Source organism: Mustelus asterias, chromosome 3 (genome assembly GCF_964213995.1).
Source record: "Mustelus asterias chromosome 3, sMusAst1.hap1.1, whole genome shotgun sequence".
Lineage (NCBI taxonomy): Eukaryota > Metazoa > Chordata > Chondrichthyes > Carcharhiniformes > Triakidae > Mustelus > Mustelus asterias.
This window is the reverse complement of record NC_135803.1, coordinates 163,647-178,767: the sequence shown is the minus strand read 5'-3', so window position 1 is coordinate 178,767 and position 15,121 is coordinate 163,647. Positions and strand designations below refer to the sequence as shown.

Below are 15,121 nucleotides of genomic sequence, written 5' to 3'. Positions count from 1 at the left end.
TAGAGACAGGATGTATGTGCATTTAGAACAGAACAATCTCATTAGTGACAGACAGCATGGTTTTGTAAGAGGGAGGTCGTGCCTTACCAATTTGGTGGAGTTTTTTGAGGAAGTGACAAAAACGGTTGATGAAGGAAGGGCCGTGGATGTCGTCTATATGGATTTCAGTAAGGCATTTGACAAAGTCCCACATGGCAGGTTGGTTAAGAAGGTTAAGGCTCATGGGATACAAGGAGAAGTGGCTAGATGGGTGGAGAACTGGCTTGGCCATAGGAGACAGGGGATAGTGGTCGAAGGGTCTTTTTCCGGCTGGAGGTCTGTGACCAGTGGTGTTCCGCAGGGCTCTTTACTGGGGCCTCTGCTATTTGTGATATATATAAATGATTTGGAAGAAGGTGTAACTGGTGTAATCAGCAAGTTTGCGGATGACACGAAGATGGCTGGACTTGCGGATAGCGAAGAGCATTCTCGGGCAATACAGCAGGATATAGATAGGCTGGAAAATTGGGCGGAGAGGTGGCAGATGGAGTTTAATCCGGATAAATGCGAAGTGATGCATTTTGGAAGAAATAATGTAGGGAGGAGTTATACAATAAATGGCAGAGTCATCAGGAGTATAGAAACACAGAGGGACCTAGGTGTGCAAGTCCACAAATCCTTGAAGGTGGCAACACAGGTGGAGAAGGTGGTGAAGAAGGCATATGGTATGCTTGCCTTTATAGGACGGGGTATAGAGTATAAAAGCTGGAGTCTGATGATGCAGCTGTATAGAACGCTGGTTAGGCCACATTTGGAGTACTGCGTCCAGTTCTGGTCGCCGCACTACCAGAAGGACGTGGAGGCGTTAGAGAGAGTGCAGAGAAGGTTTACCAGGATGTTGCCTGGTATGGAAGGTCTTAGCTATGAGGAGAGATTGGGTAAACTGGGGTTGTTCTCCCTGGACAGACGGAGAATGAGGGGAGATCTAATAGAGGTGTACAAGATTATGAAGGGGATAGATAGGGTGAACAGTGGGAAGCTTTTTCCCAGGTCGGAGGTGACGATCACAAGGGGTCACGGGCTCAAGGTGAGAGGGGCGAAGTATAACTCAGATATCAGAGGGATATTTTTTACACAGAGGGTGGTGGGGGCCTGGAATGCGCTGCCAAGTAGGGTGGTGGAGGTAGGCACACTGACATCGTTTAAGACTTACCTGGAAAGTAACATGAGCAGCCTGGGAATGGAGGGATACAAACGATTGGTCTAGTTGGACCAAGGAGCGGCACAGGCTTGGAGGGCCGAAGGGCCTGTTTCCTGTGCTGAACATAGAACAGTACTGCACAGAACAGGCCCTTCGGCCCACGATGTTGTGCCGAGCTTTATCTGAAACCAAGATCAAGCTATCCCACTCCCTATCATCCTGGTGTGCTCCATGTGCCTATCCAATAACCGCTTAAATGTTCCTAAAGTGTCTGACTCCACTATCACTGCAGGCAGTCCATTCCACGCCCCAACCACTCTCTGCGTAAAGAACCTACCTCTGATACCCTTCCTGTACCTCCCACCACAAACCCTTTAGTTATGCCCCCTTGTAATCGCTCCATCCACCCGAGGAAATAGTCTTTGAACGTTCACTCTATCTATCCCCTTCATCATTTTATAAACCTCTATTAAGTCTCCCCTCAGCCTCCTCCGCTCCAGAGAGAACAGCCCTCGCTCCCTCAACCTTTCCTCATAAGACCTACCCTCCAAACCAGGCAGCATCCTGGTAAATCTCCTCTGCACTCTTTCCAGCGCTTCCACATCCTTCCTATAGTGAGGTGACCAGAACTGCACACAATACTCCAAATGTGGTCTCACCAAGGTCCTGTACAGTTGCAGCATAACCCCACGGCTTTTAAACTCCAACCCCCTGTTAATAAAAGCTAACACACTATAGGCCTTCTTCACAGCTCTATCCACTTGAGTGGCAACCTTTAGAGATCTGTGGATATGAACCCCAAGATCTCTCTGTTCCTCCACCATCTTCAGAATCCTACCTTTGACCCTGTAATCCACATTTAAATTAGTCCTACCAAAATGAATCACCTCACATTTATCAGGGTTAAACTCCATTTGCCATTTTTCAGCCCAGCTTTGCATCCTATCTATGTCTCTTTGCAGCCTACAACAGCCCTCCACCTCATCCACTACTCCACCAATCTTGGTGTCATCAGCAAATTTACTGATCCACCCTTCAGCCCCCTCCTCTAAGTCATTAATAAAAATCACAAAGAGCAGAGGACCAAGCACTGATCCCTGCGGCACTCCGCTAGCAACCTGCCTCCAATACGAAAATTTTCCATCCACCACCACCCTCTGTCTTCGATCAGACAGCCAGTTACCTATCCAATCGGCCAACTTTCCCTCTATCCCACACCTCCTCACTTTCATCATAAGCCGACCATGGGGGACCTTATCAAACGCCTTACTAAAATCTATGTATATGACATCAACTGCCCTACCTTCATCAACACACTTAGTTACCTCCTCAAACAATTCTATCAAATTTGTGAGGCACGACTTGCCCTTCACGAATCAATGCTGACGATCCCGGATTAATCCGCATCTTTCTCAATGGTCGTAAATCCCATCTCTAAGGACCTTTTCCATCAATTTACCAACCACTGAAGTAAGACTAACCGGTCTATAATTACCAGGGTCATTTCTATTTCCTTTCTTAAACAGAGGAACAACATTCGCCATTCTCCAGTCCTCTGGCACTATCCCCGTGGACAGCGAGGACCCAAAGATCAAAGCCAAAGGCTCTGCAATCTCATCCCTTGCCTCCCAAAGAATCCTAGGATATATTTCATCAGGCCCAGGGGACTTATCGACCTTCAATTTATTCAAAACTGCCAGGACATCCTCCCTCCGAACATCTATTTCCTCCAGCCTATTAGCCTGTAACACCTTCTCTTCCTCAAAAACATGGCCCCTCTCCTTGGTGAACATTGAAGAAAAGTATTCATTCATCACCTCTCCTATCTCTACTGACTCCATACACAAGTTCCCACTACTGTCCTTGACCGGCCCTAACCTCACCCTGGTCATTCTTTTATTCCTCACATAAGGGTAAAAAGCCTTGGGGTTTTCCTTGATCCGACCCGCCAAGGACTTCTCGTGTCCCCTCCTAGCTCTCCTAAGCCCCTTTTTCAGCTCATTCCTTGCTAACTTGTAACCCTCAATCGAGCCATCTGAACCTTGTTTCCTCATCCCTACATAAGCTTCCCTCTTCCTTTTCACAAGACATTCCACCTCTTTTGTGAACCATGGTTCCCTCACTCGGCCATTTCCTCCCTGCCTGACAGGGACATACCTATCAAGGACATCCAGTATTTGTTCCTTGAAAAAGTTCCACTTTTCATTAGTTCCTTTCCCGGACAGTTTCTGTTCCCAACTTATGCCCCCTAATTCTTGCCTAATCGCATCATAATTACCTCTCCCCCAATTGTAAACCTTGCCCTGCCGTATGGCCCTATCCCTCTCCATTGCAATAACAAAAGACACCGAATTGTGGTCACTATCTCCAAAGTGCTCTCCCACAACCAAATCTAACACTTGGCCCGGTTCATTTCCCATTACCAAATCCAATGTGGCCTCACCTCTTGTCGGCCTATCCACATATTGTGTCAGGAAACCCTCCTGCACACACTGCACAAAAACCGCCCCATCCAAACTATTTGACCTACAAAGGTTCCAATAAATATTTGGAAAGTTAAAGTCCCCCATGCCAACTACCCTGTGAACCCCACACATATCCATAATCTGCTTAGCAATTTCCTCCTCCACATCTAAGTTTCTCCTTATCTCACTCCGAGCTCTCTTGCTGACCATCTGGAAATTGTGACCCCTCGTCACTGACATACCAACTGGTGGAAGCAGAATACCCTTTCCCTTGTCAAAATTGTTCAGAATTTTGAACACCTTGATAAAGTCACCTCTTAATCTTCTCTGCTCCAAGGAGAAAAGGCCCAATTCTCTAATCTTTCCTTGGTATCCCTCCTTAAAAAAGGTGCCCAGAACTGAACACAATACTCCAAATGTGGTCTGACCAATGTAGAGATGTAGCATTAGTTCCTTGTTTTTGTACTCTGTTTCTATTTATAAAGTAAGAAGTTTAACAACACCTGGTTAAAGTCCAACAGGTTTATTTGGTAGCAAAAGGCTACCAAATAAACCTGTGTTTACCCCAGTCCAACGCCGGCATCTCCACATCATGTCTATTTATAAACCCAAGGATCATATCTGCCTCCTTAACTGTTTCAACCTGCCTGGCCATCTTCAGAGAATGATGCACTTGAACCCCGAGGTCCCTCTGCTCCTGTACTCCCCTCAAAGTTGGACCATTTAGCCTGGATCGTCTCCTCATATTTCTTCTACTAAAATGCATTACCTCACATTTTGCTGCATTGAAGTTCACCTGCAAGTTGTCTGCCCATTTGGCCAACTTGGTAACATCCCTCTGAAGTCACTCAGCATCATCCTCTCAATTCACTTATTTCATTAGTATTTAATTTGTTTTTAATTTTTCACTGGTTTTTAGGTTCTTGATCTGTAAAATATTTTTCCTCCTTACCTTTAATCCGAAAGGAACTTTGAATAGGTCATTCAAACTAGCAGTTACTTACCAACCAACTATTGCTTTCCTGTGATGACACCCTGGTTGCATTTCAAACTCTGTCCACTGGATAGTCAGAAGCTTTTTCCCAGGGTGGAAGAGTCAATTACTAGGTGGCACAGGTTTAAGGTGTGAGGGGCAAGGTTTAAAGGAGATGTACGAGGCAAGTTTTTTTATAGAGGATGGTGAGTGCCTGGAACTCGCTGCCGGGGGATGTAGCGGAAGCAGATACGATAGTGACTTTTAAGGGGCACTTTGACCAGTACATGAATAGGATGGGAATAGAGGGATATGGTCCCTGGAAGGGTAGGGAGTTTTAGTTGTGGGGCAACATGGTCGATGCAGCGTTGGAGGGCCGAAGGGCCTGTTCCTGAGCTGTAATTTTCTTTGTTCTTTGTGCAATGTCCCAGTATGGTGACCCTCGTAGGTCCGGCTGTCAACACTCCCGAGAAAGTCAAGCCTCATTTTACGGGATGTAGGTTTCGCTAGCTAGGCCAGCATTTATTGCCCATTCCTAGTTGTCCTTCAGAAGGTGGTGGTGAGCTGCCGTCTTGAACTGCTGCAGTCCCTGAGGTGTAGGTACACCCATAGTGCTGTTAGGAAGGGAGCTCCAGGATTTTAACCCAGCAACAATGAAGGGACGGTGATATATTTCCAAGATTTGGGTGGGGAGGAATCTCCAGGTAGTATTCCCAGGTACCTGCTGCTCTTGTCCTTCTAGATGGTAGTGGTCGTGGTTTGCAAGCTGCCTCCTAAGGAACCTAAAGCATATAGCAAAAGGAAAGAAGAAATCCATTTTTTTCTGAAGCACGAACACTAACCCCAATCTGGTCCGTGCTATAATAGTGCCCCAAAATGAATATCCTCCAATTGAGCTGTCCCATGACAGCTCCCTAAATTGGTGCATATGTTACCATCCCCTTGGTGCATACAACTCGCTGAGTAACCTTGAGGGTGGGCACCTTCAGGACTGTGGTCAGTCACTCTATTCCTGGCACTTCCTCCCATCTTCAGTAGTGACTATATCTCTATGGCAGCAGCAGTCCTGAATGCAGCATTCCTTTCCTGGCTCCATCCCAGCATATTGAGGCCTCCGTTCTTATCAATGTTTCTCGTAGACATGGAAAGGACAAGATAGAAAACCCTTCAATGCAATGTATATGATATGGTGCCAATTATAGAATTATGCTCATGTACGCAGGGATCCTCAGGAGATTGAATGACTTCTTTATTGCTTTTATTATTGTCTCAGCAAGAAAAGTCTCCAAGGAACCTCTTGTGTTTGTACCTTTTGCATAGGTCTAATTGTTCTAATAATGCCATTTCATTGTTTCATTAATGTCCCTTCAGTAAGACTGCACAATACCTCCTGTTTATTCACTAAAGACAAACTGCCTTGACTCTTCAAGTACCTAACACAAATCCCATCAAGATCATTTCACCTCTCCACACTTTACTGACGGATTATATTTCTCAATTTCTTCTTCTAGAGGGTTAATGAAATTATATCTCCACTTCTGCAGGTGTGAGCTTGTTTCATTTCTGCATCGTAAGTTCTGACACGGACATCTATCAGATTAGATTTCTCCATTAGGAGGCTTTTGGAAGAACTTATTTTCTGTAGCCTAGAAAGTGGAGGCTTTCATCAGCTGCAGTGGAATATTAATTCCATGTGGCCTGTGACGGCAAGTTTATTTATTAGTCACAAGTAAGGCTTACATTAACACTGCAATGAGGTTACTGTGAAATTCCCCTTATCGCCACACTCCAGTGCCTGTTCGGGTCAATGCACCTAACCAGCACGTCTTTCAGACTTTGGGAGGAAACCGGAGCACCCGGAAGAAATCCACGCAGACACGGGGAGAATGTGCAAACTCCACATAGTGACCCAAGCTGGGAATTGAACCCGGGTCCCTGGAGCCGTAAGGCAGCAGTGCTAACCACTGCCACCCATAAGGATTCATTGTAGTGTATTCTTTATCTAATGATCAAAGCTGCATTCTGTCACAGAATCTATCACATCTCCTTAAAGAAGAGACAAAATGAGGATGTAACTCATGTTGGTGCGAAAGCTCATCATCATTCCTTTGTTCTTTTCAGTGGCAGTTTCGTCTACTGGATTTCTGGAAAGCCTCAAGAAGCTGGATTTAACATACAACAATACTATTGATGATGAATCTTGGGTAATGTTTTTCCAGGAAGTAAGTGGCCTAAAGGAGCTCTCGGAGTTGGATATTGGTGTGCGACCTTTGACTCACCGAGAATGTGGCCTTTGGTTGATGGTTCTTCTGGATAGCCTGTCTCGATATCCCTTGCTCATAGAGTTAGGGATGAGTAACTGGGTTCTTAGTGCTTCACAACGAGACCTTCTGGACACTTTCAACAAGGACAATAAGAGGAACATCCATTTTGCCTATTAGTTATCCAGCACATGCTGAGCTCACAACGCAGGTCATTTTTAATATCATTTTCATTTAAGGCATTTCTTACCCACCCAGTATGGTTCCAGGCTAACTCCAGTCTCCCTTTCACACCTCAGCACCTTTGTGCACTGACTGAGTATGATCTGTCAGTATCTTAAAACACGCTGAATGTTTATGGTCAAAGACGGGATGATTGACATGAGTTGGTGATTGTGAAGGGAATGGATTGCTTCCTGTCAGCTGGTTCTCAGACACTGAGCTGCTTCAATTTGCACAGTCAGCACGCTGATGTTTGTTAACGTAATTGTTGATTTTGATTAATTGTTTGCACTCAAGATTAAATGCCAGCCTATTTTCAACATTTCTCTGCTTTTTTTCCACTGTTTTTTTTTCCAAAGGCACTTACCATAAAGAACAATACAGACTGCTTCCTTTCAGTACAGGAGTTCATAGAATCATAGAAACCCTACAGTGCAGAAAGAGGCCATTTGGCCCATCGAGTCTGCACCGACCACACTCCCACCCAGGCCCTACCCCCATATCCCTAGATATTTACCCGTTAATCCCTCTAACCTACGCATCTCAGGACACGAAGGGGCAATTTTAGCATGGCTAGTCAACCTAACCTGCACATCTTTGGACTGTGGGAGGAAACCGGAGCGCCCAGAGGAAACCCACGCAGACACGAGGAAAATGTGCAAACTCCACACAGAAAATGACCCAAGCCGGGAATCGAACCCAGGTCCCTGGAGCTGTGAAGCAGCAGTGCTAACCACTGTGCTACTGTGCCGAGTTGTCTCGCTAGATTTGCCACTTACAGCTTACCTTTACAATGAATACTTGCATTCCATGTGGAATATTCTCTGACCTATTCGCCCTGTGGTTTTACAATTACCAGGCCCTCTGTGCCAATGCAGAAAGCATTAGAAAGCACGCCCCCCCCCCCCCCCCCCCCGATTCTTGGCTGTCAGCCCACCTTCCATTTCTTTCCGATTGTCCCAGGTTAGTCTGAAGAGAATCTTCTGTTCCAGCCAGAGACAGAAGTCACGAGCAAAGTCCCGATGCATTGTTACCTGACTGAATGTCTGAGAGTCTCATACCTGAGCTCGGTCTCAACACAAAGCTCCACCACCCCCCCCCCCCCCCCCAGGCAGCAGAATCTCAGAGAAAAGCTTATTTCCGAGCAGATTCCAGTCTCCAGACTTCAGAGAGAGCAAGAGATACAGAGAAAGTGACCTCTCTCTAAAGATCCCAAAATGCAGACTTCCCTCCCCTAGTCACTTGACCATAGAACCATAGAAAATTACAGCTCAGAAACAGGCCCTTTGGCCCTTCTTGTCTGTGCCGAACCATTTTTTGCCTAGTCCCACTGACCTGCACTGGGACCATATCCCTCCACACCCCTCTCATCCATGAACCCGTCCACGTTTTTCTTAAATGTTACCACTTTACCACTTTATCCGGCAGCTCATTCCACACTCCCACCACTCTCTGCGTGAAGAAGCCCCCCCTAATATTCCCTTTAAACTTTTCTCCTTTCACCCTTAACCCATGCCCTCTGGTTTTTTTCTCCCCTAGCCTCAGCGGAAAAAGCCTGCAATTTTTAGCACAGTGGGATTGGGGAATTGCCCCCAAAGAACTTTTGCAGTTTTGCTCGAGTTTTCCTTATTCCCAAATGACCTCCTGCTGGTACCTCATTTCCAATCGCAACACCTCATCTCTATAACCCACTGGTAATACAACTTAGAGTCTTCGAGTCATAGAGGTTTACAGCATGAAAACAAGCCCTTCAGCCCAACTTGTCCATGCCGCCCTTTTTAAAAAAAAAAATACCCCTAAGCTAATCCCAATTGCCCGCATTTGGCCCATATCCCTCCATACCCATCGTACCCATGTAACTATCTAAATGCTTTTTAAAAGACATAATTGTACCTGCCTCTATTACTACCTCTAACAGCTTGTTCCAGACACCACCCTCTGTGTGAAAACATTGCCCCTCTGGACACTTGTGTATCTCTCCCCTCTCACCTTAAACCTATGCCTCTAGTTTTAGACTCTTCTACCTTTGGGAAAAGATATTGACTCGCTGATCTGTACCCCTCATTATTTTATAGACCTCTATAAGATCACCCCTCAGTCTCCTACGCTCCAGAGGAAAACAGTCCCGGTCTATCCAGCCTCTCCTTATAATTCAATCCATCAAGTCCTGATAGCATCCTAGTAAATCTTTTCTGCACACTTTCCAGTTTAATATCCTTTCTATAATAGGGTGACTAGAACTGTACAGAGTATTCCAAGTGTGGCCTTACCAATGTCTTGTACAACTTCAACAAGACATTCCAACTCCCGTATTCAATGTTCTGACCAATGAAACCGAGCATGCCGAGTGCCTTGATGAACTTCTGTCTATTTTTCATCTGCCTGAATATGTAAAGATCTCCACTTTTCCTCATTCAGGCATAATTTTAAAGGTAATAACATTCCAGTATACACTCAGATTCTTCTTTTGTATTGCTTTCTGAACCAACTGCTTTATCTCTGTATCTCATTGTTATAATTCTGCTAACTTTCTTGAACTAAAAATATCCACTTCATCCTCCACCTGTTCTTGTTCTTTCTCAATCATCTGGAAGAATGATTTCTGCTTCATTGAAGTTCAACTTTTTTATCTCCACTCTTTGATTTCTCCTCTTGTCTTAACCTGTGGCTTTGTGATCCTGTTACCACACAGTCAGGGAAAATCCCAGGATATGCTTCTTTTAACAACTCAGTTGTTTGATTCTCCACTGGCTTTTCAACCACAGTAGGCATCAGTTCCATCTGTGATCCAGCTATGTCGTTACCCAAGATAAACTGTATTCCTGGACAAGACACTTTCTCCATTATTCCCACTACCGCCACCAATCTTCACTGGACTCTCCAACCTCACCTTGTATAATGGAACACTATTCTTGTCACTCTGAATTCCACACATTCCCACCTTTTCTGACAGTACTCCTCTCAAACTACACAACTCCTCATCTCTCACCATCAAAGATTGACTTGCTCCTGTATCTTTGAAAATCTTAACCTTTTGACCTACTCTTCCTGGTACGCATATGTAAACTTTACCCACACATAAATTCTTTGAAATGTACAGTGCTGAAGAGGCCCTTCGACCCATCAAGTCTGCACTGGTACATTAGAAGCACCTGAACTCCCACCTAATCCCAACATTATAGTGATGCTCTAAGGAAAACAGTTATTTTGGACAGCAGAGCCCTGAATCTCTTTAAAGAGATCTGGCACTCACTTATCAACCAATCCCAGACCAGGCTGTACATTCTTTTGCATCTCTTTAGCTTCAACTAAGCAGTCAGGAGACAGAAGAGAAGTTTGAGGACAGCACAGAAGTTAAAGAGAGCACATTAATTAGTAAAGGCAGTGTCAGTAATCCTAGTACCAGACAGATCATGCAAAAGTAAGAGAGAGCAAGGGAAGTCCAGATTAAACTGCATTTATTTCAATGCAAGAGGCCTGATGGGAAAGGCAGATGAACTCAGGACATTGATGGGTACGTGGGACTGGGATATTATAGCAATTACTGAAACATGGCTAAGGGAGGGACAGGACTGGCAGCTTAATGTTCCAGGGTACAGATGCTATAGGAAAGATAGAACAGGAGGTAAGAGAGGAAGGGGAGTTGCACTTTTGATTAGGGAAAGCATCACGGCCGTACTGAGGGGGGAGAATCCGAGGGTTCGGACACACAGTCTATATGGGTAGAATTGAGAAATACGAAGGGGGAAATCACTTTGATAGGGTTGTACTATAGGCCCCCAAATAGTCGGTGGGAAATTGAGGAGCAAATATGTAAGGAGATTACAGATTGCTCCAAGAAAAATAGGGTGGTAATAATCAAAGATTTTAACTTTCCCAACATTGACTGGGACAGCCATAGTATTAAAGGGTTGGATGGAGAGAAATTTGTTGAGTGTATTCAGGAGGAATTTCTCATTCAGTATGTGGATGACCCGACTAGAGAGGGGGCAAAACTTGACTACCTCTTGGGAAATAAAGAAGGGCAGGTGACAGAAGTGTTAGTGAGGGATCACTTTGGGACCAGTGACCATAATTCTACTAGTTTTAAGATAGCTCTGGAGAATGATAGGTCTGGCCCAAAAGTTAAAGTTCTAAATTAGGGCAAGGCCAATTTTGATGGTATCAGGCAGGAACTTTCAAAGTTAATTGGGGGAGTCTGTGGGAAGGCAAAGGGATGTCTGGTAAGTGGCACGCTTTCAAAAGTGTGTAAACCAGGGTTTTTCGCTGTGGCGCGTTGGAACTGTCGATCAATGAGTCGAGCGCCATATCCTGTTCTTATGAGGGCATCTTTCAGCGTCTGGAGGTGTCTGTTGCGATCCTCCTCATCCGAGCAGATCCTGTGTATACGGAGGGCTTGTCCGTAGGGGATGGCTTCTTTAACGTGTTTAGGGTGGAAGCTGGAGAAGTGGAGCATCGTGAGGTTATCCGTGGGCTTGCGGTACAGTGAGGTGCTGAGGTGACCGTCCTTAATGGAGATGCATGTGTCCAAGAATGCAACCGATTCCGGAGAATAGTCTATGGTGAGCCTGATGGTGGGATGGAACTTGTTGATGTCATCATGATGTCATCATCAATGTCATCACAAACCGCACCGACCTCCTCAGAAGACAAACACGGGACACAGTGGACAGAGTACCCTTCGTTGTCCAGTACTTCCCCGGAGCGGAGAAGCTACGGCATCTCCTCCGGAGCCTTCAACATGCCATTGATGAAGACGAACATCTCGCCAAGGCCATCCCCACACCCCCACTTCTTGCCTTCAAACAACCGCACAACCTCAAACAGACCATTGTCCGCAGCAAACTACCCAGCCTTCAGGAGAACAGTGACCATGACACCACACAACCCTGCCACAGCAACCTCTGCAAGACGTGCCGGATCATCGACACAGATGCCATCATCTCACGTGAGAACACCATCCACCAGGTACACGGTACATACTCTTGCAATTCGGCCAACGTTGTCTACCTGATACGCTGCAAGAAAGGATGTCCCGAGGCATGGTACATTGGGGAAACTATGCAGACGCTGCAACAACGGATGAATGAACACCGCTCGACAATCACCAGGCAAGACTGTTCTCTTCCTGTTGGGGAGCACTTCAGCGGTCACGGGCATTCGGCCTCTGATATTCGGGTAAGCGTTCTCCAAGGCGGCCTTCGCGACACACGACAGCGCAGAGTCGCTGAGCAGAAACTGATAGCCAAGTTCCGCACACACGAGGACGGCCTCAACCAGGATATTGGGTTCATGTCACACTATTTGTAACTCCCACAGTTGCGTGGACCTGCAGAGTTTCACTGGCTGTCTTGTCTGGAGACAATACACATCTTTTTAGCCTGTCTTGGTGCTCTCTCCATTCACATTGTTTTGTTTCTTAAAGACTCGATTAGTTGTAAGTATTCGCATTCCAACCATTATTCATGTAAATTGAGTCTGTGTCTTTATAAGCTCTGTTTGTGAACAGAATTCCCACTCACCTGAAGAAGGGGCTTAGAGCTCCGAAAGCTTGTGTGGCTTTTGTTACCAAATAAACCTGTTGGACTTTAACCTGGTGTTGTTAAACTTCTTACTGTGTTTACCCCAGTCCAACGCCGGCATCTCCACATCTTGATGACAGAAGACAGAGGGTGGTTGTAGAGGGTTGTTTTTCAAACTAGAGGCCTGTGACCAGCGATGTGCCTCAGGGATCGGTGCTGGGTCCACTGTTATTTGTCATTTATATTAATGATTTGGATGAGAATTAAGGAGGCATGGTTAATAAGTTTGCAGATGACACCGAGATTGGTGGCACAGTGAAGAAGGTTATCAAGGATTGCAGTGGGATCTTGATCAATTGGGCCAGTGGGCTGATGAATGGCAGGTTTAATTTAGATAAAAGTGAGATGATGTATTTGGTAGATTGAACCAGGGCAGGAGTTACTCAGTTAATGGTAGGGCGTTGGGGAGAGTTACAGAAGAAAGAGATCTAGAGGTACAGATTCATAACTCCTTGAAAGTGGAGTCACAGGTGGACAGAGTAGTGAAGAAGGCATTCGGCATGCTTGGTTTCATTGGTCAGAACATTGAATACAGGAGTTGGGACGTCTTGTTGACGTTGTACAAGACATTGGTAAGGCCACACTTGGAATACTGTGTACAGTTCTGGTCACCCTGTTATAGAAAGGATATTATTAAGCTAGAAAGAGTGCAGAAAAGATTTACTAAGAGGGATATGGGCTATACGCAGGCAACTGGGACTAGCTTAGTGGTTAAAAACAAAGTGACAGCATGGACAAGTTGGGTCAAAGGGCCTGTTTCCATGTTGTAAATCTTTATGACTATGAGTTTATTAAGCAGGGAGAGATCAGCCATGGTCTGATTGAATGGCAGAGCAGGTCGAAAGGCCGAATGGCCCACTCCTGCTTCTAGTTTCTATGTTTCTCTGAATGGCAGAGCAAGCTCGAAGGGCTGAACTTGTCGACTTCTGTTCTTATGTTAGTCGTCCATCAGCTTTTTGAAGACCTGATATATTCAGGCACAATGTTACCATTGTCTATTCTAAATTGCTTTTAAGAATTTAAGGTATTTGGTTGAATACAATTGTTTTCATGGATCTTGCAATCAACAGAATTCCATTGTGTTTGCTTTAGCTCGAGATGAAATAATATTGCTCATGTTTTCCTTTTAGAAATAACATTTGGTAACAAACATATATTTGTTAACAAATGTTAACCATATTAAAGAAGCTTCTTTCCAATTTACAGCAATCAACTTGGCAACTCAAAAAACGCACATCTGATGTCCAGCCACTAGGGTCCACTGCCTTTCAGTTAAAATGAGTTTTTAAAGCAGTCATTTAAAAACATGAAATGTGTGCCCTCTGGATCTCAATATTTCCATTCTATTTCTGACGAGACCAGTTACTGAGTCACAGCACATTGTTTCACAAATGCTGTTGTCAATGACCAAGAGTTAAATGTAAAGTGTCCATGGGGCGGTCATTCTGTAATTACAGGGCACGGAGCAGAGGTGACAGGAAATTTCTGTCCGATATTAGGATCTTTGAACATCCAGTCTGTTCCTTGAGTTATTCTATCTCTAATCATAACCTTTGAACATAAACCTCAACGACCCAATAACTGGGCAATTCGAATAGTCCTTGAATGTTTGACAGGAAATTGGTCTTCAGTGAAAGCATGAAATGAGTTAATAACCAATCAGCAACTTTAATCAGCTCGTTGTAATTTGCTAATTGCCTGTTTTGCATTATTCCAGAAATTTAATCAGTTTTCAAAATTCAGATAATTCGATTGAGGATGTCCTCCGGGGGGGGGGGACCCTCCCTTTGGGGGGGGGGGGGAGTTACGTCCCTCGGGGGAACCTCCCTTTGGGGGGGGGGGGGGGAACCGCCCTTTGGGTGGGGGCGGGGAGAACCTCCCTTTGAAATCTTAGAAACCCTACAGCACAAAGAGGCCATTCGGCCCATCGAGTCTGCACCGACCACAATCCCACCCAGACCCTACCCCCATATCCCTACACATTTTACCCACTAATCCCTCTAACCTACGCATCCCAGGACACTAAGGGCAATTTTAGCATGACCAATCAACCTAACCCGCACATCTTTGGACTGGGAGGAAACCAGAGCCCCCGGAGGAAACCCACGCAGACATGAGGAGAATGTGCAAACTCCACACTTTGCGGGGGGGGGGGGGGGGACCTCCCTTTGGGGGCGTACGGGGGGAACCTCTCTTTGGGTAGGGGTATGGGGGAGAACCTCCTTTTCGGGGGGGGAACCTCCCTTCAGGGGGGTTACGTCCCTCAAGAGGAATCTCCCTCCGGGGGTTCGGGCTTTTGTGGAAACAATTCTCTTTTTTTCTCCACTCTATCATTTATTTTCTTTGAGGTGAAGAAATTCTATTTTCTGAAGTCGAATCCTCCAGCCTTTGTGCGCTTTCCACTCATTCCATCTGATTTCACAACTTTAAGAGTTTTA

General features: G+C 45.4%; 1 protein-coding gene across 6 annotated transcripts in view; it reads left to right on the top strand.

Moving 5' to 3' along the window:
* The window catches only part of LOC144482556 (leucine-rich repeat-containing protein 31-like), a 120,286-nt gene extending 112,861 nt beyond the window's left edge, over nucleotides 1-7,425 (top strand). For 5 of the 6 annotated variants that reach the window (XM_078201519.1, XM_078201520.1, XM_078201522.1 and 2 more), the window contains one exon: nucleotides 6,740-7,425. In XM_078201519.1, the coding sequence (XP_078057645.1) occupies nucleotides 6,740-7,059 (320 nt within the window). In that variant the 3' untranslated portion in view covers nucleotides 7,060-7,425. The remainder of the gene's footprint in view (nucleotides 1-6,739) is intronic. The other variant, XM_078201523.1, reaches the window with a different exon arrangement.
* Nucleotides 7,426-15,121: the final 7,696 nt, after the last annotated feature.